Genomic DNA, 25,628 nt, shown 5'->3' on the forward strand with positions numbered 1-25,628 from the left:
AATTGTGCCTTACATGTCCATATATATTAGTGAGAGACAGAACGAAAGGAAAAGGGAGAAAGAGTGGGAATACTTGCATGGGTTGTAACTTGTCCAAAAACCTCAAACTTTTCACACACAAAACCAGCCAACATGACGAATCTCCCATAAATGGTTTCACATGTGACAGGTGTACGTCTTACATACAGGTTATCATTGGGTCGACACACCTGCTTCTATAATTACAGGTACTTTTATGTTGTGGCTTCCACTGTGAATGAATGTTTCTGTGTCAGTGCTTATTAGTTGTCTTTCCGGGCTGCTTGATTGTCTTTGCTTCCTCTCTGGCATTTTTAAAGCTTTGTTAGTCTAGTATAAATATTTTGATGATGTCGTAAAAGATCCAGAGCAAAGAAAAAGAGTTATGTTTTGTTTGTAAATCATGAGGAATTAATGAGCATGTTTGCTGTAGACAAAGGTCAAAAGGCAGCTGTCACGGCAGGATGTGCTTTATTTGCAGGGACTGGCATGCTATGAACATGTTGAAGTTGTCAAGTCTTTGGAATTCAGAGAGAGTGTCCTGGCACAATCTTGCCGGCCACCTAATGAGAGACATGTCTTAATTTTATTTGAAGGTCTTGAACATCTGCTCATCATTAAAAGATGTCATGTAGGAGACAAAAACAGTCTAATATCTAATGATATTTTTTGTAAATAAAACAAAAATTATTGGAGTACATTTTACAGGAAAATTCTATTTTGGTTTTTCTATTTCAAAATCTAGAGCTTAATTTAATGTGTTTCTTTTCATTTCTTTGTAATTGTGAATTTTACTGGAAATTTCTGAATGAAAATTGTTTCTACGCTATTTTTTTTATCCATCCATCCATCCATCCATCCATCCATCCATCATTTCTTTAACCATCCATCCATCCATCCATAATTTCTTCATCCATCCATCCATTCATCATTTCTTTATCCATCCATCCATCCATCCATCCATCCATCCATCATTTCTTTAACCATCCATCCATCCATGCATCCATCCGTCCATCCATCCATCCATCCATCCATCCATTTCTTTATCCATCCATCCATCCATCCATCATTTCTTTAACCATCGATCATCCATCCATCCATCATTTCTTTATCCATCCATCCATCCATCCATAATTTCTTCATCCATCCATCCATCCATAATTTCTTCATCCATCCATCCATCCATCCATCCATAATTTCTTCATCCATCCATCCATCCATCCATCCATCCATTCATAATTTCTTCATCCAAAAACAAAATAACTGGCAATATTGTATCTATATTGTAAAATTTACAGAAAGTTACTCAATATTATCTTTTTTTTTTTTTTATTGAACTGTTGTGTAAAATCAATATCTCACAATTGTTTCCTCCTTGTTACTACAATAACTTTTGCTACGCTGTAAAAAAGAATTGTTGGTCTAACTTAAAAAAAGTAAGTTGCCTGGCTGCCTGAAAATTTTAAGTTCATTAAAATTAAAAATTTGCATTAATACAATGAAGGTGATTGGTTTAATCAACAGAAACTCAAAATATTATGTTATCTGAACTATATTAATTATCTAAGTCGATTTGACAAAAGAAAAAATGTTATAATAAATTAATGATTTTTTTTTTTTCTTTTTTTTTTTTTACAGTGTAGCTGTAATGTGCACTTATCCATGTAATATTTACATTGCAGTGTACACCCTATATGCAAAGTATAGAATTTCATATAAAGTTTGTGTCCATTGTGTACACTTTGCTTGCTTTGTGTGTACAGTTCACAGTCCGGGATCATGTGTTGTTGCATTATATATGTTCAGCTGTACCAATACATACTATAAGTGAATGTGTCCTTCACCTTGTTTGCACTTTCTACATGCCATATGGTGGTCCAAAAGCATTAAGTACAATAGGTTGGTCAAACAGACCACAAAATGACATAAAGCACTAAAAAAATCATTATACTCCACTCATTAGTCATCAAATGGAACATAAACATAAAATAGCCTTATATAATTGTGACTTTTAACACATGCTTTTTTATCAACAAACAATTGTTTTGTCTCAGCACGACACAATCGACATGCATCTGCCGACCCTCTAAGACAGCATTAGGAATTAAGACAATAGTCTTCATTATACTAAGAGGATTTTTACTGTTGAACCACGCTATCACTAATCAAAGCAGTTTCCTACTTGGCTGCTTATCAAACCACTCTTTCCTGTTTACTAATGATTATAGGACAATAAAATGATTCCAAGGTTCGTATTTAATCAAATAGCTCAGTGTCAAAGTCTCTTCAGGCTGCTGTGTTTTCATGTCAAGGCTGTTCTGAAGCGTGGAGTTGTGTAGGCAGGAATTCCAGCACTTCCCGGACTATTCTTTAATGGTTTGTGAATAGCTCGGCAGATCAAGCTTTATTTGAATCTTTGTCAAAGGTTTAGCAAGCCTCGTATCCCGGTGAGAGGCTTTGCCGACATATGTCTCTTCACTGAATCCCCTTTAGTGCATTACTGGAGTGCCGGGGCATGTTTTTGGACTCTCTCTGTGTGTTTGTGTGTGTGTGTGTGTGTGTGTGAGTGTAGGAATTAGAGGGGCATGCTGAGAGTTTGGATGCTCAGTCTGAACGCAGTTTAATACTATCACTTCTACCTCTGGGAATTACTGTCTTGTCTGCATGTGTGTGAGTGTGACTTGTAAGTAAGTACAGAGTTTCCTTGTTCTGTTTAGTTGGCTATTTGTTTAACGGATTAAAGTGTGCAGTTGTGTGGTGACAGTGAAGCAAATGAGAAAGGTGTAACCGTAAGCCTCAGCAGTTTTCTCTGATGATAGTCAAGGATATCGTTCTCTATATCCAGTCTCCGGGATTAATGGATAAAGTATCCAGTCATGTGTTTCAGTGAGTTTATCTTAGGCTCATTGTTTGATTAACTTGCTGCATATGTTTTTAATTTGTTCAAGTGAAATAGATCTGCAAATAATTACAGTATGATTTGAAGTGGATATATTTGGTTCAGTTAGAAGTGCTGTTGCAGATGATAGATTTAAATGTGACATTTCTGGCAGAATTATAGCTTGCAGTGGTTTTATGATATTATGGTTGTGAATGGGGTCAGAAGTTTACTCCATGTTGTCTTAAGCAGCATCAAGCACTTGATAGGGTCTGCAGAGGTCATCAGACTACATCTCTTTAAGCTAGAGATTTGCAGGTCAAAGGTTTGCTATATTGACTAAATACAACGTTGGAATTCAACAGGGCTAAAAATGGTTTTTTTTTGTAATTCCCTTGTCCTTACACATATTGAGCATGTTAAAACAGATTTCTTTTTATTGAAGATTGATGCGTCATGACTTGTGTAAAACAAGACATAATAAAATAAGAAGAAATGAATGCAAATGCAAATACTTTTGATATATATATGGGTCAATGACGTGACGGGTTATTTTGTCCAAAGGCCTTAATAATAATAAAAAACAAAGATATGACATCCAAAGTATGTAAAGTAGTACAACTGGATCTCTTTTATTGAATCCAAAAGGTTTTAATTATATTTTGTTACGTATAAAGGTATTTTAAAGATAAAGGTCATTCAGTTTAACCGTCCAAAGGCCAATACAGCCATTTCATTTTGTGATTAAAATATCTTAAAATGTAATAAATGTGTATATTTTTTATTCTGCCTTGATTTTCTAACATCATATATCAACATAGTGCAAAATGGTATTAAAATTATGCGTAGAAGTCGTTGCTTTGTTATAAGAGAGAATGTCCGGAAAAATGAATTTCATTGATGTCATTCGGAGTAACCAATATAAAGGGACCATTTTGAATCAAGTCATGCGGTCAATATCATGTGACAGGATTTGACATCATTCAGACACCTGCAAAGGACCACATGGTCATGAAGCAAAGTAACAAACTCTCTCTTAACTATTTGAAAAATTAATGTTTTCACTTGCTCATACGCATGTCCTGAAACATCAGGTCATTCGGTACAACCGCTATAAAACATCGAAAATGTTGTAATATTTTAAAAACTTGTACTAAATATAAAATGTTTGATTGCCATTTTGTTAGCTAGCTAGCAAGCTAACCAGCTAGATATCAGCCTGTTAGCATTGTTTGAAAATATTGTCATTCGGTATAACCAAAAGTGTCATTCGGTAAAACCGAAATTTTGGTTAAACTGAATGACTTTTTGGTGACAAATTTTGTCCATCTTGTAAAAAATGACAAAAGCAGTGTTAATTGATTATAAAAATCACATAATCTCATTGTTAACACTTAATAAAACTACAAAATGAATTATATTTCCATTGGTTTTTTTTTTTTAACTTTTAAAAACCTTATTTGTCAATGACCCATATACAGTATATATGTAATATATATACATATATATATATATATATATATATATATATATATATATATATATATATATATTACATTAAAGTACATACACTGTCATTCAATACTATTTGGGATCAGTAATTTTTTTTTTTGTCTAGATAGAAATTAATACTTTTATTCAGAAAGGATGCATTAAATTTATTAAAAGTGACAATAAAGACATTTATAATGTTATAGAATATTTCTATTTCAAATAAATGCTGTTCTTTTGAACTTTTTGTTCATCAAAGAATAAAGAAAAAATATTGTATCATAATTTCCTCAAAAATATTAAGCAGCACAACTGTTTTTAAAAAGTATTTTAAATTGTAATAATATTTCACAATATTGCAGATTTTTTAATCAAATAAATGCAGCTTTGATGAGCATAAGAATGAATCAAAATGATTTCATGACTTTAGAAATATTTAAAAGAATCTTGCCAACCCCAAACTTTTGAATGTGCTCTTATTCAAAATAACTAAACCAGGAAATTATGCACCATTTGTCATTTCCTTAAGGATTTTCTGAACAGTCATATATTATTTTGCTTTTAGCGCATTACAATTTACATCTTGGAGCTATCATTTTAATAATTTTACAAATGAGTCTCCAGTGTGATTGAAACATTCCCCGATACAGGCATTATGAAAATATAAGGGATTTTAGGGTTTATAGCTCATTTTAGCTGCCTAAAATTGCAACATTTAAAAATGTTTAAAACAGATATATATATATATATATATAATATAGTTATTATTTTTAAATGTATTATTTTTAAATTTCATTTATTACAGTTTTTATTTCATAAATATTCATCTAAGCTTATGTCTTTTCAGTTTTATATAGCTTCATTAAATTTTTGTACAGAACCGCTTTCATTCTGAGGGCACATTTTCACCTTTTGTAAAATCTCAGCAGTGCAGGGCATAACTGTTGTTAGTGCATATAGTGTGCGGATTCCTCAAGTCCATCTAGGTGTTTTGATTGCTCAAGAGTTGCTCTTCATGACAAAGGGGAAGACCTCAAAAATTATAAGCCAGGGGCAAAATTGTGAGATTCTATCACCTCTGGCCACTCCTAGATAAGGAGAGTTAATCTGGGTCGATGCTGATAATTTGTGGAGGCGGCTTGACTCTGTGCATCTTGTGAGTGTGAACGATTATGTGTGGAATGAGCCTGTGGCACAAGCGTGCTCACGGTGCAACAGCCTTCATGGAGGCGTGAAGGCAAACAACTCACACAAGTCAGTAAAATAAACAACGTGAAATTCTTTTCTCAGCTGACGTCTTTCATTTTAGCCTTGGAACCTTTGTGACTTGACTTTGCACATGCTGAAAAGTTCACATTTTCTGAAGCTTTTTTGAAGCTATTAACGTTAACTCCCCAGTTCATGTCATTTTAAACATTTTACCATTTTCAAGAGAAAACTCTCACAGTGTCATGTGGTATAAACAAGTAAAAAGAAATAACAGAGCAGGGCCTAAAACTAACCTGCCAATGGCTGATGACTTAAGAAAATTTACTGGATATAAATATTTTTTACCAGCCATGAAACATAGACTAATCCTTACTGAAGTTACAAAAGTTATTCACTCAAGAGCAGTGAGTGATTTTCCTTTGTATTTTGTTGTTTGATTAAAATTTTAAACACAAACAGCAGCAGGAATATTAGGCTGCTGTCACTTTAAGACCTAATGCACTGATCCAATATACTGATACACGTGTTTTATTTCTGTTTACCTTCACGTAAGACATAACTGACTATGTTTATGAGGTTACTTGCCAAGATGGGCTTTTTGACATAATTTTGTTTGAATATGTCTGTTCAAGCGTAAGAAGACGTAAAAGAGAACTCAATTCAGTATTAGTGCGCTGTCTGAGACGCGGCTTTCCAGGAATTGAGTTCCCTTCCGCGTCTTGTGCTTTCGTGATGATGCAGCACTGGCCTGTCATCTGTCCCGAGTGTTGTTCACAATTGCTAGAATTCATAAAAATGTTACCGGCCATCTGGCGACTGACACTGTTTCATATACTCACCATTTTTATGCTCATTTGGTGCTTGACAAGTGTTTATTTTAGGCCCTGCATGTGAGTGTATATGGGTGTGCGATACTGACAAAAAAAATTATATCTTGAAATTTTCTTGGAATTTGACAATAACGATAATTAGACAATATTTTGCTGAGTGTTTCTGAGCTGGTACCTTAACAGGTTGAGGCATGTTGTGGACAGCTGATTTCTGACAATTTTCATATTCTTCATATTTTTTGTGCAATGGTTGGTTCACAGCAGTGACAGAAATACATTTTCCATTAAGGGATGATTTTTGCCCCCCTAAATTGATTTTCAGGACCATTTTTAGGGCTTTTTTTTAAAATTCAATAATCACCAATAATTCAGTGTCACAGAAGGTGCATTTGAAGTGTTTTTAGGTACATTTGGACAGACTATTTAATGCAGCTCAGAGGTGTCGTGAATGCATTTATACTGTAATTGTAAGCATTAATTTTTCTTTTGCTATTGGAGCTAATGGGAATTAAAAATTATATTTCTTCTCATCTCCTGTTCACCGGAAATGTGATAAGGGCCCATAGCTGGTGGCAGTCATGAGTAAGTCACTGAGTCATTTAGCTGATTCGTTCAAAGGCTTATTCATTCAGGAACGAAGCAAGTGACTGTCTGCACCTGCTCCACATCATATTTTACAACCTGAACTAACCTCATCTTGTCATAAAATGGTCACATTTTGTGATACTTTAAGAAACAAAACACCCTGCCACCCTGCATATGGAGCAGTTTTGTTCAAATATTATATTTTTTTTCTAAGAAAAAAATAAAGTATTATGCTATGCTACTTAATGAGGTTTTCTTTTCAAATTTTTTATTCTTTTAATGGGCCACTTTCTTCATTAATTAAGATATGTTGTATCAACCTGGCATTTTTACCCAAAAAATATCAAAATTGATTTTAGTACAGAAATTAAAAACACTAGGTGTTGCATTGTATGCATGAATTGTATGTTTAATGTATTTTTAAATAAATTAATACATAGGACCAAAACAAAAAGCATCACATCATTAACCTAGTTCCTGGATTTTATTGCAGTCTGTGTTGATGACTTGTATCAATATAATCTCGCTTTTGAGGTGAAAATGTTTTAAAAGGACCTCACCTGCTGTTTATCCAAAATATTGTAAAACACTTAAGACTACAAAGCAAACTTCAAAGAAACAGCTTGCTAAATCTCCTCTCAGTTTCGCTGTAGAAGGATTTATGACAATTTGTTCTCTGTTCTGACTCTTGTAGTCTTTTATTTCTCTTTAGATCTTTTCCTTGGAGGAGTCAGTGAAGAGCTCTTGCTAAAAGAACAACTTTCCAAGGGTGTTTTCAGCATTTTCTTTACCTTTGTCCTTATCTGCTGGCTGGGATGCTGCTAAGGGGGCTCAGGAGCCTAAGTGTCGGGCTCCTGTCGGCCTTCTTTTCTACTACCTTTGGTCTTTATTTCCCTCCTCACGGTAAGTTCCAGGACAGTTAAATTGATTTCATACGTTTGTTCTTATCAGTGCAACTTAAACTTGAGGCTATGGTCATTATTCAACACCATTACATATTATTATCTGGTAAGCTCTTCCAGAAAGAAGCTTCCTTTAGCATAATGACCATCACAACAGCTCTTTTATCCTATGATCCTGTTTCCTGTAGTGGAGCAGCTGCCGACCATCACCGCTCAGACCTCGGGCTCTCTCATTGCCTTGCCATATGATGAGAACTTCCTGTTCAAGTGTGAAGCCAAAGGCAACCCAAGACCTACGTGAGTGATATGTCCTTCACTTAAAGGGATAATTCTCCCCAAAATGGGAAACTATGTCATTAATTACTCACCGTCATGTTGTTCCAAAACCATAAGACTTTCATTCATCTTTAAAACACAAATGATGTCAGATGTCTGTCTGTCCATTAAAAGTCTATTCACTCAAACCTCTAAAGCTTCAAAATAAATCCATATGGATACCTCATTGGTTCTTGCAGAAGCTCAAACGTGCTGGTGTGACATGCAAGAATGAACCTCACTGGTTCTCGCTCGGAAACTCAAGCATGTTTGTTTGACATTTACCAAATGAGTGCACTCTATGTATGTTTGCTGATCAATGTTTATATGTGAATAAAAGCCTAAAACGACGTGAATGACGTAAGAGTGAGAAAATGATGACAGAATTTTCTTTTTTGGGTGAACAAACCCTTTAAGGATGTCAGTGCAGACAGCTAAACTGGGGAAATATCCAAATAAAAGGTTACACTTTATTTCGATGGTCCGCTTTAGACATCATACTAACTTTGCAACTACATGTCAACTAACTCTTATTACAGTATTAGTAAATTGTAGTAGACTGTTAGTTGAATGTTAGGTTAGGGTTGTAGAATAATTTGGCATGTAGTTGCAAAGTTAGTTATGGTGCTTTTCCACTGTGTGGTATTACTCGCCTCGACTCGGCTCGCTTTACTTTCCGTTTGCTTTTCCACTGCAGTGGGTGGGATTATAGACTCTACTGCCGTGGATCCACTCCTCGTCTACCAATGAGTGTGCACCTTGTCTACTGACCACGATACAGCCATTTCTTTTTTCTAGTTGTGTGCAACGGTCATTTAAAGCAAGTCATTTTGTGAACAAATGATACTGCGGTGGCTGTTACTGACTATTAAAATCTAGCGGGTTTGGTGTCTTGTGTTTCAAATCCAATGACGCACAATTCTCTCTGACCAATCAGTGATCTGCAGTGTTTACACGTCACGTTTAGTATCGGTACGGCACGCTTGGAACCTCCACCAAGGTGGTACTATTTTAGCGAGCCGTACCGAGCTGTCCCATGCAGTGGAAAAGGGCCAAAAAGTGAGCCGTACCGAGCCGTACCGAACCGTACCATGCAGTGGAAAAGTGCCATTATAGTCAGTAGAATGTCTGAAGTGGACTATCACAGGAAACTTTAATATTTTCTAATATGACACTAATAAGAAATACACCAACCATACTAAGACCATTTCTCTCATTTGGTGAAACAAACTATTCCCCTCCCCCACCCAATGTCTAATAGGTGGGATGAAAGTATTAGTGTTGCTACAAGTTGCCTGTTGTGTGATTTTAATTGAACAGGTACCGCTGGACAAAAGATGGGATGGATTTTGACCCACATAAAGACTCTCGGCTCATTAAAGAAGAAAGTAGTGGGACTTTTGTGATACCAAACAATAAAGATACAGTGAAATACCAGGGAAAGTACAGATGTTATGCCTCAAACAAGCTTGGAACTGCAATATCAGAGGAATCAGAATTTATTGTACCTAGTAAGTCACTGCACACATGAATATCCCGTCTCACACATTATCTTTGCTGCTTATCATGAAACAACTAGTATAATTTCAGAAATTCTAGTATTAAGAATTTCCTCGGATCCGTTCCAGGAAATTTGCATATTCAGTGTGGCTGCTTGAGCACATCTAGCATGATGTTGCTCAACTTGTTTTTAATCTTGATCATTTCTTACTGGCAGTTTCAATAGGAGGCTACCTGTCTTACATTTTGGTAAGAAAGTGACTGAATTTATTAGTTTTTGTTTATGTGCTTGATCACAGTGGTTCCCAAGTTTCCCAAAGAGAAGACAGAGCCAGTGGTGGTCACAGAGGGTGATTCAGTGATTTTGGAGTGTAACCCACCACAAGGGATTCCACCATGGCAGCTGTACTGGATGACCAATGGTAATTCAAGATACTTTTCTGCACATCAAGTTAGTCAAATAGAGGAATCCAAGGGGATAAATTTTATGCACTTGCCTGTGAATTTCTTGTTAGTTATAATACTACTTCTTCGAGTCTCATCAGCTGTTACAACAAACATTATTCTTTCTGATATGTCAATTAACTCCTTGGCCACAGTGTAAACAGATGCAGACATTTCAACCAACTGTATATAACTAGCATTTTACTGGCGCCAGACTGGAGTTCTTAAACCGCCTGCACTAATAACAGGCTTTTAATGATAAACATGTTACATGTTGCAAATAGTGAAGAATGTTGTTGTTAACACTTACTGTAAGCATGAGATATGTGACATTTGAAGAATTTCATCATTTCAGTCAAGCCAGTAAAAGAGTAGATCAGTCGATCTAAACTGGTCGCAACTAAATGCAGAACAAAATTATCAAAGCAAAAAAAAAGTAAATAATTACCAAACAATAAAATGATCATAATCTGCAATAATCTGGCCCAGTAATATGCTTTAAATTTAGTTTCTAAATGTGTCTTTACTTTGTTTCTCTTACTTTTTGTCCTTAAACATGATAAAATCCTTAAGGATTTAAAAATCCTTAAACACGATAAAGTTATTTGAGAAGAGAAAAAAAATTATTTCATAGTAATCTAATGAATTTAATCAGGTATTATAAATATGTATATATATATATATATATATATATATATATATATATATACACACATATTTTTTTTTTTTTCATTGTTATTACTGTACATGTCTGTACATGTCTTCACTTCCTGAGCTTAATCATGTTGATCCACCTACATCTGATGTGAGGTACAAGAATGTCTGAGCATTCAAAGCTCTACCCATGATGCCTGTTATCTGCTGTGCAGTCTGTCAGATGGGACTATTTCTGGGCGGGATGTCCTCTTTGATGTCCTGTTGCTCATGTTAATCTAACAATCCTCTCTGTGTTGTTCTCAGATCTTCGTCACATTGAGCAAAATGAGAGGGTGTCCATGGGCCTCAGTGGGAATCTGTACTTCTCTAATACACTGGTGTCAGACAGCCATGATGACTACTGCTGTTTTGCCTCCTTTTTCAAGATACGCACAATTGTTCAGAAACCCAGCATGGTCCTGAGGGTCAAGCCAAGTATGTGCCAAGAATCTCTCTAGGGAGTACAAGTAACATGATATGGATTAAAGAAAATTAAATAGAAAAGAGTTACTATTGTGTGTATACACTGCCATTCAAAACTTTGGGGTCGACAAGATTTTTTTTTTAAAGAAATGTCTTGCGCTCACCATGCAAGGCTGCATTTATTTGATCAAAAAAACAGTAAAAACAGTAATATTTTAAAATGTAATTTATTCCCGTGATGGCAAAACTACTTATTTCATAATCAACTAATCAGTTTGTAGAAAGACTTGTTATGCTGGTTTTGACAAGATGTCAAGACTATTTTTAGTTTGGTACGTCGTAATAAAAATGCAATGTTCATGACTCTGAAAAACAACTGTGAGATGCACAACAACAGCTGAACAAAGTATACATGGATTAATAATTAATTAAGTAAACAATTAAAGGATTAGTTCACTTTCAAATGAAAATTAGCCCAAGCTTTACTCACCCTCAAGCCATCCTAGGTGTATATGACTTTCTTCTTTCTGATAAACATAATTGGAGAAATATTAATAAATATCCTAACACATCCAAGCTTTATAATGGCAATGAGCGGGATCAACAAGTATGAGCTGAAGAAAGTGCTTCCATCCACATCCACCCATCCATCATAAACATACTCCACACGGCTCCGGGGAGTTTTCACTTCTGAAGAGAAGTGAAAATATACATATTTAACAAATTATAAAGTAAAATATCTAGCTTCTGCCAGACCACCTTCCTTACGAAGAAAGTGTAAAACTCAGTTCAAAAAGCTTACACTACATCCTATGCCTTCCCTGTTCAACTTACGGAAAAAGCTTAACTGACACGACACCAGTTCCGTTCTTTTTGTAAGTTGAATACGGAAGGTGGTCTGGCGGAAGCTAGATATTTTACTTCATAACCTGTTAAATATGGATATTTTTTTTTACACATACGCATTGGTTCACTTCAGAAGGCCTTTATTAACTCCCCGGAGCCGTGTGGAGTACATTTATGATAGATCGATGTGGATTGAGGCACTTTCTTCAGCTCATACTCATTGGTCCCGTTCACTGCCATTATAAAGCTCGGATGCATCAGGATATTTATTAATATTTCTGTGATTATGTTCATCAGAAAGAAGAAAGTCATATACACCTAGAATGGCTTGAGGGTGAGTAAAGCTTGGGCTAATTTTCATTTGAGAACTAATCCTTTAAGTACTTAATTAATTAAAGTAATTGTCTGGCTTATTTGGAGTGTTTGTTTTCATTCTGTATATATATATACACTACCGGTAAAAAGTTTGGAATCGGTAAGATTTTTAATGTTTTTAATAAAAAGTTTCATCTGCTTACCAAGGCTGCATTTATTTAATTAAAAATACAGTAAAAACAGTAATATTGTGAAATATTATTGCAATTTAAAATAACTGGTTTCTGTTTGAATATATTTTATAAAGTAATTTATTCCTGTGATTGCAAAGCTGAATTTTCAGCATCATTACTCCAGTCTTCAGTGTCACATGATCCTTCAGAAATCATTCTATTATGCTGATTTGCTGCTCAAGAAACATTTATTATTATTATCAATGCTGAAAACAGTTGTGTACCTTTTTTTCAGGATTCCTTGATGAATAGAAAGTTCAAAGAACAGCATTTATCTGAAATACAAAGCTTTTGTAACATTATACACTACCGTTCAAAAGTTTGGGTTCAGTAAGAATTTTTATTTTTATTTTTTTGAAAAGAAATTAATGCTTTTATTCAACAAGGATGTATTAAATCGATCAAAAGTGACAGTAAAGACATTTATAGTGTTACAAAAGATTATATTTCAAATAAATGCTGTTCTTTTTATTCATCAAAGAATTCTGAAAAAAAATATTGTACACAAATATTTTGTACAATTGTATACAATAAATGTTTCTTGAGCATCAAATCAGCATATTAGAATGATTTCTTAAGGGTCATGTGACACTGAAAACTGAAGTAATGCTTTGATCACAGGGATAAATTACTTTATAAAATATTTTCAAATAGAAAACAGTTATTTTAAATTGTAATGATATTTCACAATATTACTGTTTTTACTGTATTTTTTAATTAAATAAATGCAGCCTTGGTGAGCAGACGAAATTAAAAATCTTACAGATTCCAAACTTTTGACCGGTAGTGTATAAATATATATATACACACGCACACACACATTTTAAATATAATTAAATATATATAATTTGTCAGTTACAGCAATGACAGCTACATTCAAATAAGTGTTTGTGTGTGTCTCAACAGCCACAGTAAGCTCATGGACTTGCATAAACACATTTTGGTACGCTTTGAAATGTTGCTATGTGAAAGTGAACTGAACCAAGAAGAAAATGCAAGATTGTAAAATTAAGTTCTTGTATCGGAACAAAGCAAACGATCTACAGGTCTGAAAACGCCCTAAATTTATTGATGATGGTAGTAGATTGGTTCCAAAAGCAGTGCTCAAATAGCTGTTGAGGCAATTCATTAAAGTGGATGTATATTTAAAGATGCACTTGGTTTAGTATAACAGTAACTATTGGACAAACACTTGCATCTCTCATATCTTTTATCAAAATCAGTTTATTTTCAAGAACCCTTCCTCCAACCACAATCCAACCAATTCCCGGTGGATAAAATCAGGTTCTTCCCTACACTTTTTTCACTTAATTTCCTTTTTTACTGAGAAATTAAGATGTTAATTTAGTATGTTTAGCACAGCTAAAAATATTAGCAATTAAAAACCCCAAACCTAATTATTCTAATCAGTTGTTGGATGACCACTCTGACCCTCAGTACAGTTACTTTGTATTTGCTTGTTCTTTGAGTTCTTGTGCTATTTATTATTTGAATGTGTTGAAAATGCCCTTTTCTTTATTTTTCTTTTTTATAGTAAATTCAACCCAAGGAGATGATGGCATCAAGAGTGGTAAGTCACAGATAAGAAGGACAAATATTTTGTAAAAATGTGTATCAAATGCAAAAACTTTAATTTATCTCATTTTTTTTTTTGAGGGCTTTTCTTTTAGGATAAAGCTCTGGCAGACTTCAGCATTTGCTAGTTTATCAGCTATTTCTATAGTTCAGACTGTGTGTTCTAGACTTTTCTTCAGTTTAAGTTATGCGCTTTTGTGAATATATCTTCAATTATGTTTATTTTTCTGACCTATTTGGCCCATTTTTCTTATTTAGACACACAGGTAGGATTCTTTTTTATCCATGTCAAGGCCATTTAACATCATTTGTCCCCATTCAGTTCAGGAGAGAAAGCCGAACATGTTGGTTCCCTCCAGTCTTTCAACGACATACCTAAAAAAGGGAGACGAGCTGGAGCTGGAGTGTATCGCAGAAGGACTGTGAGTTCCCTTCTCTTTGGCCACTTAGGGCTTATAAACACAACACAGCAACAAAGCATTTCCACTGACAGAGAGTGACAGCAATTTATTTTGGACTTTTCTCAGACCTACACCAGAGGTAGAATGGATCAAGATGTCGGATAATTTACCGAAGCGCTCACATATCAAAAACTTTGGAAAGCTTCTGACTATACCTGATGTCACAGAACAGGATGAAGGGAAATACATGTGCAAAGCCAAGAATGCTCTTGGTGAAGCTGTGCATCATTTCATTGTTGTTGTGGAAGGTATGTTTACAACGTTTACAAGGTCTTAAAGGGGTAGTTCATCCAAAAAATGAAAATGATCCTATGATTTACTCACCCTCAAGCCATCCCAGGTGTATATGACTATCTTCTTTCAGACGAACACAATCAGTGATATATTATAAAATATCCTGGCTTCAAGCTTTATAATGATAGTGAATGGCGCTCATGATTTGAAGTCCAGAAAAGTGCATCCATTCATCATAATAGTACTCCACACGGCTCCAGGGGGTTAATAAAGGCCTTCCGAAGTGAAGTGATGGGTTTTTGTTTGAAAAATATCCATATTTAAATCTTTATAAAATAAAATATCTAATTTCCAGCAGACAGCCTACACAAGTCAACTTACACCAAAAGAGTAATGTCTCATACCTGACGCATAATAATTAAACTCTGGTTGTGTTCGTCTGAAAGAAGTTATACACCTATGAAGGCTTGAGGGTGAGTGAATCGTGGGATAATTTTCATTTTTTGGGTGATCTATCCCTTAAAGCCTGAATTTTATTCAGGTATTTGATGATTCTCAGTAATTCTAGTAAGTAAATCTGTTTGACAAAAAAAATATATATATTCTAGGATATTTGGAAATGCCAGAGAATTTTAAAACTGTGATTTCCAGTTGCTAGAAACTGCTCCAGTTGAGTGTAGTCTCTATTAAATTAGTTTAAATATCTTTATCCGGTAATCACAAACAGCAGAAGTCTATAAATATATATTTCAGTAGTCTGTTTGAATATGTGAAGTTTATATGAAGTCTGTTATATTTGCATTAATATCTATTTTATAATCTGAATCTGAGAACCAAACTACTGATCTCCTAAAATCATCAACACTATATAAAAATGTGAACTGATGTCACTTCCAAACACAGGGGGGCAGTATTGCTCTAAGTAGGAAGTTGTTTTAATCCGTATTCATATGTTGTGTGTCCCAGAGCCGCCCAGCTGGCAGGAGGAGCCAGTGAAGAGTCAGTTAGCAGAAATTGGATCTGACATCCACATCAAGTGTTCTGCTACAGGAAAACCACAACCCACAATCACCTGGAAGAGAAACGGCCAGCCCCTTGATGGTGTGTTAAACCCACTCCTCCTCCATGCCCATTTGACTAAATTTGTTGCCTCAAAGCCACTGCCAAATGTGCAATTACTGGCTGTGTGAACAGTCTGTTGTTCCTTTCTGTTTTTTCTCATCATTTAGACTTTACAACAACAGCAGTTGCATTTATACATTATTTACATGCTCTGGTAAAAAGATATATCAGCAGTAGACCAGTACATAATATACAGCAAAAGTCAATGATGTATCATCCAAATATACCTCACAAGTTTATTTTTGCTATAATGATATGAAATCTTACAATATAGACAACACTCTAGCTAGCTGTAATGCTTTTTACTCTATATTTCTCACAGTGGGTTTATTTTTTATAAAAGTCAATGTGTGTATAGACACATATACTTTCAAGACTTGGCAAATGAATGTTTCCACTGTTATTGCTCCCCGAAATAGCAATAGCAAGGCATTTTGTCAAATGTCTGAATAGTGTATCTACACTATTTGGTGGCTTTTCAGCAAAATGTAAACCTTTAAGACAAACAAAAACAAAGAAATATCAAACCATTGTTTTAGCTGGGGTCAGTACGATTTTTTAAACAAATTAACACTTTTAGGGGGCATTCACACAGAACGCATCTCTGCGTCTTAAAAACGCGAGATGCAGCGCTCAGGAATGGTTTAAAAAAAAAAAAAAGTGCAGTGCAGAATGCGAGGGTCTCGAGACGCCCTTTTGAGATGTGATGCAATAACAGAAATAGCCAAACAGCGCCTCTCCAAGCTCTTTTTTTAAGAAACAGCTTGCGATAATTGCTTTAAGAAATGTTATATAATTCAGGGTATCTGGACACAGCCACTATGAGTGCCTCCTCCTCCGTGTTGCCGTTGTCATGACAAATCAGGTCCTCCCTCGAAATCAGGTCTCCCAAAACTGTCAGTTAATGATTATCCTAAGTATATACAAATTATATTAATTTAAAATACCCATATATCTTACTATATAATGTGTAAGAAGACAAATTAGTGCATAATAAAACCAACTGAATGTAATTTCTTACACTTAATTAACTGTTAATTAATAAATAATAATTATTAAGTGAATAATTGAACATTATTCATTTGTTTTATTTATAACTGAAATATTTGGGCATTTAACACTTAATTTAATACAATTACATTAAAGATGATTGTGAATACATGTAGGGTAAGTGCAAATGCATGTATAAACTAAGCTATCAGGCTAATCGGGTATCTCTATGCTATGCTAGTACATAAGCTAACTAATGCAGACATAAATGGTCATTATAACATAGTTGAAACAGCATTTATCATAACATGATTTTTTAGGAATTGTAAACAGGCGCTAAAGAGAGTTCCTATTAAAAACAATTTGAACCAATGGGATCGCATGGGGTCGTAATGGAGACCCAATTTCGAGGGGGACCCAATTTGTCACTACACCGTCAAATAAAACATTTCCCTGCCAACTTGCTACTGTAAACAAAAGCTTGCAACTCTTGCCCCACCTTCTGATTGGTCCACTGTTTTGGAACTGACATTGATGAGTGGCGTTGCGTGTAAGTTGAAATTCTTTTAACTTGACACAACGTCTTAAAAACACGGCGCTTATGTGCGAGACGCTGCAAAAGATGCAAGACATGAGCGAAATGGTCATACACCTCCGTCTAGCGCATGTTTACATAGAAAAACAATGGAAAAGTAGCGCATTGGAATGGAAAAATGTGTTCTGTGTGAAGAACCCCTTATTCAGCAAGGATGCATTAAACTGATCAAAAGTGACAGTAAAGACATTTACGTATAACAAACAATTTCTATTACATATAAATGCTGTAAAGAATCCTGAAATTTTTTTTTACCGTTTCCACAAAATCTGTTTTTAACATTGACAATAATAGGAAATGTTTCATGAGCATCAAATCAGCATATTAGAATGTTTTCTGAAGGATCATGTGACTGAAGACTGGAGTAATGTTGCTGAAAATTCACAGGAATCACAGGAATAAATTTCATTTTAAAATATATTACAATAAAAAACAAGTTATTTTAAATTGTAATAATATTTCACAATATTGGAGTATTTTTTTTCAAGAAAATGCAGCCTTGGTGAGCAAAATATGCATCTTTCAAAAACATTAAAAAAATCCTACCAACCCCAGACTTTTGAATGGTAGTGTGACAGACCCATGTCTCTCCTCTTGGGTGCCAATTCAAGCCTCTTTCCCCCCAGATTTCCCTTCTACCAATCACCAAGTGCTTGATGACAAAATAATCATACTCCGAGCGGAGCAGAGAGACACTGCAGTGTACCAGTGTGAGGCCTCCAACAAACATGGGACCCTACTTGCCAATACTAACGTGCTTGTCATGAGTGAGTACTTTAGTTACCTGTAGACAATGAAAATCATATTGCGATGTTTAGAATGCGATAGCAAGTCAGCGCTATTAATGTGCAACCCACATAATTTACATATACCAATTAATCATATCACCAGAAGTGAAGATTGTGGTCCTCATTGAAGTTTTCTGTGCTTTGATTATGATATGACACTCTTGCTGACATGTAATGGCTTAAGGGTTTTAGCAGCTGTTCATTCGTAATTGACGTAGAAGACAAATATTAAACGTGTGCATGAGTGTGTGTAAAAACTACTTCGGTCTCTGTTTTCTGTTTGTAGCTCTGGCAGAAGAAGAGACCTCTTTTATATGCTAATAGATTTTTTTACAGTTTAATTGTGATTTTGGGAGTGTGCCTCGGCCATATGCCACACTGGCTGTTTGATGTTTGTCTGTGTGAACTTTTAACTAATGGTCTGTCTTTCTCTCAGATCATCCTCCTTTGATTCTGACGCGGAATTATCTGGAGTACGCAACCATGTTAGGCAAGAGTGTGATGATGGACTGCAAAGTCTTTAGCTCACCACCTGCCACCCTTAACTGGTGAGTTTGGTAACAAGCGTTGTGATTCTAACACCGTGTCTTAACCAGACGCAACATGATAAGCCACAAGCCACATCGAAGTCCTAACTAACTGTGAGAAATAATGAGTGGTGCTACATTTTGTTCGTCTCTTGGTTTATATTTCTGTAATGCGGAGCACACTGAAATCTCGTTAAACTGAAGTACAGTACTGTACTGTACTGTATTTATGTATATTATACATCAAACTTGCGTTGTGTTGCGTCACGCACCAATTTTTATGTTCATTGAAGACACTGTAAAAAAAAAAAATCACCTTAAAGTGCTGCCTTGAAATTTTACGTTTAGTCAACTCAAATATCCAAGTTGTCACTTAGTACAACTTCACATTTCAAGTTGTCTAAAACTAAAATTTTAAGGCAGCACGAAAACTTATTTTTTTAAGTTGAAACAACATTTTTGTTTTTACGTTACACCTGGTTAGGACATGTGAACAAATGTTAATTAAGCCAATTGATTGTACATATCATTTAAAAATATTTAGGCCTATATTTAAGATTTATGTATTTTAATTGCATAAAAATTCTATCCATTTGGATATTTCACAGTTTTAACAATCTTATGAACTTCATGAACTTTACTTTTAATATAACTTATGAACTTCATATAATGCATATTTGCCAGTCATACATAAATGAAATGGGTAAAAATTAGATTTATGTGTTATTACTAATAAACCAAATGTGACCCTGGACCACAAAACCAGTCATTTTTGAGATTTATAAATCATCTGAAAGCTGAATAAATAATCCATTGATGTATGGTTTGTTAGGCTAGGACAATATTTGGCCGAGATACAACTATCTGAAAATCTGGAATCTTAGGGTGCAAAAAAATCAAAATATTGAGAAAATCGCCTTTAAAGTTGTCCAAATGAAGTCCTTAGCAATGCATATCCAATCACAAAAATATACTTTTGATATATTTCCGGTAGGAAATTTACAAAATATCTTCATGGAACATGATCTTTACTTAATATCCTAATGATTTTTGGCATAAAAGAAAATAAATCGATAATTTTGACCCATACAATGTATTGGTGGCTATTGCTACAAATATACCCGTGTGATTTATGACTGTTTTTTTGGTCCAGAGTCACAAATGATTTACATGCACAGTAACAAGGTTTATATATTTATCAAGAATAAATGTAACTAATTGTAAAATTAATTGAATCCACAGCCATATTTAAACCATGTTCATATATTTTTTTTTTTTTTTTTTCCAAATGGTTAAATTGAATTGTTTTCACAATTAACAGTTTTATGCTGATTTTAAGGAATTTGAATTTATTATTTTTGGAAAATATTTTTATTTAAATCAAATAGATGTTAAAGAAAAGGCATGGGTCTTAGAGAAAGATCTACCAAAAAGTAGGTGGGGTTAACGTTTTTATAACGTAACGATTGGACATTTGTGCTGACCTAAACTGGTCTTCAATCAATCAATCAATCAAATAAATAAATGTTTTACATATTATTTCATCTAAACATCATATATATATGCAGGGTCTTCAGCATGATATTATCATTGTAGCTTGTCCTCAGATTATGGCTGAATGCAAACCCAATAGTGTCGAGTGAATTAAGTGAAGGAAAAAGGGACAATACATTGAGAAAATACACTGCAAGATCTAGCCCTTTTGAAATGTCTGTTCTCTCTAGGGGATCCTCCTTTTGCACTCATATTTATACTCTTTTTCTTCTTTGAAAAGTTTCCTTTCAAAAACCTTTGGTCAATTTTGAAAGTCATGTTTAAAAAAAAAAGGGGTAAAAAAAAAAAAAAAAAATAGGCTACATTGGATTCGGTTTTATCAACACAGCATCTGTAGTCATTTCAGTAAAGGCCCTTCCCATGGGCCCCTATTTCAGAAGAACTGTGAAGGGTTCAATGTTTGTTTTGTAGGAGAAGAGAAGACCCAGAGGGCTCTGTAGATGGAGAGAGATATTCTCTCCTGAAGAATGGCTCCCTGCAGATTCACAAAGTGGAGATGGAAGATATGGGCCAGTACAAATGTTTGGCAAACAACTCCGAGGGCACAGCCAGCATCATCACTGAACTTTTCATTAAAGGTTAGCCACCTTCCTTAATCAAAAAGCTTTTTGTTTCCTAGTCATTACTGAAACTAAAGGCCTGCTGTTGATAGATTCAACTAGGATTGTAGAAGCTCCCCAAGACATGAAGGTCAAAAGAGGATCTATGGTCGAGCTGGAGTGCCAGGTGGAGTGCGACCCCACCCTCAGACGAGAGCTGGAGATCTTGTGGCTAAAAGATGAGATAAATATCCTCTCTAACTTCTCAGAAAGGTGGGTGACCTGATTTCCTTAGGTTGTCCATAATGGTTAAACTTTGAATTCATTGAAGCCATTCTCCATTTAAGTAAAACCTCATTTCAGAAAGGGTTGTGCTGTCAAAACAGGAAGGATTAGCATGAGCTATGACATTTTTGAATTTTATTTATAGTTTTATCAGTGCTGGAATCATGGATTAAGTACTTACACTTTGTAGTAACAGAGCAGAGCTAGATGTAATTGTAAGCTTTTATCAGTAATAATATGCTTTTATGGGGGAAATGTCTCTATTGAAAATCAAAAGGTACTCCAGCTAATGAGCAGGAGCTTTAACCTTTTTCTACTTGGCTAGAATATGATGCCCAGCCGGATCTTCTGTGTAAATGCAGTGTAATACTGTGCCATGTTTTTGTTATTGTGGCTACTGGTTATTTGCTTCCAGAGAAATTAAATTTACATTTTTACCTCAGGTCACCAATTAGCAGGCTGTGATTCAGATCCACACTGATTAGTTCCACCCCAACTGCAAATTATTGTTTTTTTATTAATTAAAACATTGTAGACAAATACACACAGCGAACAGAACAGAGTCATGCATTGATTGTCATGACATAATTTAGTGCCACTCTTAGTTGGCATTTCATACAGAACAAAAGCCACAGAGCTGCCTCTGACAACTGTGTCTACACCGTCCTGAGACAAACTAGATCGCTTCCATTATAATCAATGGAGATGTCTACACTATAAGTGGCTGTGTTATTTGACGGATGCCTGGTGTCTATTTTTGTCAAGCTGCACAGCAACTTGAGCAACAGCCACTTTATTTTTCCTGTATTTTGAGAAAATTAATTGCTTTGAATTTTGCTTTGAGGTTTATTTGCAAACCCTCTTGATATTAAAAGTCAATAAGGCTCTTAAAATATCAGATAATTTGGCCTTTAATGATGAAATGAAATGATTTAATAAAAAAAACAAAAAAAAAACAAGAATAGTTCAGGTTGTAAAATGTCATGTGGTGCGACTCCCTCATAAATTAATGACTATTTATGAATTAATAATTCATAATATTTATTAAAGAAATACAGTTTACCTTGAAAAAAATATTTAAAAACTTTTTGAAATAATTTTAAAGGATTAGTTCACTTTCAAATGAAAATTACCCCAAGCTTTACTCACCCTCAAGCCATCCTAGGTGTACATGACAATCAGAGTTATATTAATAAATATCCTGACACATCCAAGCTTTATAATGGCAGTAAACGGAAAACAACGAGTTTGAAGCTCAAGAAAGTACATCCATCCAAAGCAAAATGGCTCCGGGGGGTTAATAAAGGCCTTCTGAAGCAAAGCGATGTGTTGGAAAAATATCCATATTTAACAAGTTATAACGTAAAATATCTGGCTTCCGCCAGACCGCCTTCCGTATTCAACTTAGGAAGAAAACGTAACTGACGTCGCATCAGTTACACTTTTTTCATATGTTGAACACGGAAGGCGTTGGATGTAGCGTAAACGTTTTGAACTGCGAGAGTTTTACACTTTACGGAAGGCGGTTGGGGAAGCTAGATATTTTACTTTTTAACTTGTTAAATATGGATATTTTTCTTACACAAATGCATCTTTTCGCTTCAAAAGGCCTTTATTAACCCCCGTCATATAGTCATATACACCTAGGATGGCTTGAGGGTGAGTAAAGCTTGGGATAATTTTCATTTGAAAGTGAACTAATCCTTTAAAATGTGTAAGGTCACATTCAAGGTTTAAGGAAAATATTAATTAATTTATACTTGGCTACACCAAGCAATTTTAGAGGAATTAAATATAAACTTTTGAAAAATTGTAAAAGTTTTTCAGAACCAAATGAAACCAATTCCAAGAACTTGGCACATATTTTTAACTCGATTTTTGGACACACTTGTATTTCAACAACTCAGTATTTCTTACCTATTGTTTTACCATTGACTATGGCTGCCAACATAGAAATATGCAATAAATATTCCTGGAATGCACATTAGTTATTTCATAGCCATACAAGATATTTGCTCCTGAAACAATGTAAGATTCTTTGTGAAGTAAATTTTGAGACTTGGAACTACTACATGAATGAAGTAATTTATTCATCTGATGTCTAATTTATGAATTCATGAATTTTAATTTGACAACACTTTTTTTATCAATCAAATACAGCTACAGCTAAAACTATTATTTTATATTACTATCATTTTTAATACATTGTGAAACTATTATGGGTTATTTGCAGATATTTCGCAGAAGATGGAATTCTCCAGATTGTCAATGTGAGCAACAGTGATCAAGGGAATTACACCTGCATTGTTCGAACATCACTGGACCAAGATACAGCTTCTGCTTACATAACCGTGTTAGGTACGATTGAAGGACCTTTTGAGACTAGACTGATTGACAGCTAGATTGTGTTGTTATGTTTATATATTACTTTAATACCACAATAATAGACCTGCTTTAAAAAATTATATTCATTAGTGGTGCAGCAATCTCCACAAATGATTGAAGAGAAAACACAAAACATAGTGGGAAAGATGTGTTGTTTTTGTGATCATTATTGCACTAGTTATTTCTTGAAGCGATTCTGTTTCTCTTACTAATGGTCTTCGGATATAGTTATTTTGATATGAAGCTTGTTTATAGTCTTGTGTCTGAAATGTGACAGACGTCGCTGATCCACCGGTTCAACTGACGCTCACTGATCTGAAAGACCGCAGTGTGAGGGTCAACTGGGCAGCCGCCAGTGATCATAACAGTCCCATAACAGGTAAAAGTCATTTAAAAAATATACTGTAATGTCAGTGTTACAGAGCAAATGCAAAACACTTCCATTAGTGTACCCTTCACGTGTAATGGTACACATTTTCAGTGTATCTGAAGTAGGCTTTTGCTTTAAGCAGATTTTTCTGAAGTCGTTTTCATGGATGTTGCTCATACTCAAACATTGCTCTACAATATTTCAAGGGGGCTCCCACTGGGGCAGCACCACAGTGTATTGAGAGCATACGCTTTGCATATTCAATTACCACTGCTCTGTTCCTATGACTAGAGTTCATCATCCAGTATGAAGAGAACCACTGGGAACCAGGAAAGTGGAAGGAGCTTCTACGAGTGGCTAGCAGCCAGTTCTCAGCCCCCTTGACGCTCTACGGCCACATTAACTACCGGTTCAGAGTCATCGCTGTCAATGCTATAGGGAGAAGTCGTCCCAGCATGCCCTCTGAAAGATATAAGACACCTCCTTGTGGTAAGGATATCTGTGATTCTTGAAGACTTGCTTTCATAACATGTTTCCATCTAGGCTGTCCTTGGTTCACCTTGGACTTGTTTAAAGCGCCTGTCTCTGTGTCTTTGTGGGGATTTACCCTGAGAAAATTATACAGATGTCTATAAAAGCTCCATAAATTTTAATGCTCTTTTAAGCGAGCGCTGTCTCGGACTATCAATGACTGCATGCTCGTCATTATGTGTGATACACATTGGCAGTGTTAGAGGGCAGTGGTATTATTGACTGAGACAGATGTTAAATAATTCATATTCACATTTGTACAGCTCCCGACAGGAACCCAGAAAACATTAAGATTGAGGGTCACCTGCCACATCAGATGGACATCAGCTGGGAGGTAATAAAATGCAAACAGCATTGTCAAACAATTTGAATGCATATGCATATATGCATGGCTTGGAAGCAAGAAAAAGGCAAACACCCTCACGCAAGGAGGCTTGGGAACTAAATGTTCCTGGAGCGCCTATGAAGTCTGGCATCTTGTCGTTTTAAAGCCATAACAACTTCATTTGCACTGGCAGTCAAGTATATGAGCAAATCTCCATTCACGAGCCAGTTGATGCTCTATTTATGAGTCAAAATTCCTTCGGATTGCAATTCTGAAGGAAAGCCAAGCGAGGCACCCCAGAAACTAGGTTCCCATGCCAAATTTCACAAACCCATCAGCAAATGTCTCTTCCACTCTTCCACTCTTTTCAAATGTTCCAAATGCTCAGTAATGTTTGCAGTGCACTGACCCACTTTTCCCTTTAATCACCAGCCGCTCTTGCCTGTGGAGCACAACGGTCCCGGTCTGGAATACAAACTGAGCTACAGACTCCTGGGTGTCGAGGACAGTTGGAAAGAACAGATGGTGAAGAGACACTCATTTGTGGTGCGAGACACCCCAACGTTCGTCCCCTACGAGGTCAAGATCCAGGCCTTCAACCACCATGGGTGGGCACCAGAACCCCGAGTGGTGACTGGTTATTCCGGGGAAGACCGTGAGTG

The 25,628-nt window shown here is 35.3% G+C and overlaps 1 protein-coding gene across 33 annotated transcripts in view; it reads left to right on the plus strand.

Annotated features, from left to right (window-relative positions):
• chl1a (cell adhesion molecule L1-like a) overlaps nt 1-25,628 on the plus strand; it is a 71,850-nt gene that overhangs the window by 25,033 nt on the left and 21,189 nt on the right. For 7 of the 33 annotated variants that reach the window (XM_051880419.1, XM_051880418.1, XM_051880417.1 and 4 more), the window contains exons 1-19: nt 2,450-2,705; nt 7,724-7,914; nt 8,102-8,210; nt 9,549-9,739; nt 10,028-10,150; nt 11,133-11,303; nt 14,220-14,255; nt 14,583-14,682; nt 14,788-14,969; nt 15,922-16,056; nt 18,289-18,429; nt 18,887-18,998; nt 20,943-21,109; nt 21,184-21,343; nt 23,589-23,713; nt 24,018-24,119; nt 24,402-24,599; nt 24,905-24,975; nt 25,399-25,621. In XM_051880419.1, coding sequence (XP_051736379.1) covers nt 7,827-7,914; nt 8,102-8,210; nt 9,549-9,739; nt 10,028-10,150; nt 11,133-11,303; nt 14,220-14,255; nt 14,583-14,682; nt 14,788-14,969; nt 15,922-16,056; nt 18,289-18,429; nt 18,887-18,998; nt 20,943-21,109; nt 21,184-21,343; nt 23,589-23,713; nt 24,018-24,119; nt 24,402-24,599; nt 24,905-24,975; nt 25,399-25,621 — 2,434 coding nt within the window. In that variant the 5' untranslated portion in view covers nt 2,450-2,705; nt 7,724-7,826. Of the gene's footprint in view, nt 1-2,433; nt 2,706-7,723; nt 7,915-8,101; nt 8,211-9,548; nt 9,740-10,027; nt 10,151-11,132; nt 11,304-14,219; nt 14,256-14,582; nt 14,683-14,787; nt 14,970-15,921; nt 16,057-18,288; nt 18,430-18,886; nt 18,999-20,942; nt 21,110-21,183; nt 21,344-23,588; nt 23,714-24,017; nt 24,120-24,401; nt 24,600-24,904; nt 24,976-25,398; nt 25,622-25,628 lie in introns of those variants that run through there. The other 26 variants (XR_007927564.1, XR_007927563.1, XR_007927562.1 and 23 more) reach the window with 14 other exon arrangements.

Source organism: Ctenopharyngodon idella, chromosome 22, assembly GCF_019924925.1.
Source record: "Ctenopharyngodon idella isolate HZGC_01 chromosome 22, HZGC01, whole genome shotgun sequence".
Lineage (NCBI taxonomy): Eukaryota > Metazoa > Chordata > Actinopteri > Cypriniformes > Xenocyprididae > Ctenopharyngodon > Ctenopharyngodon idella.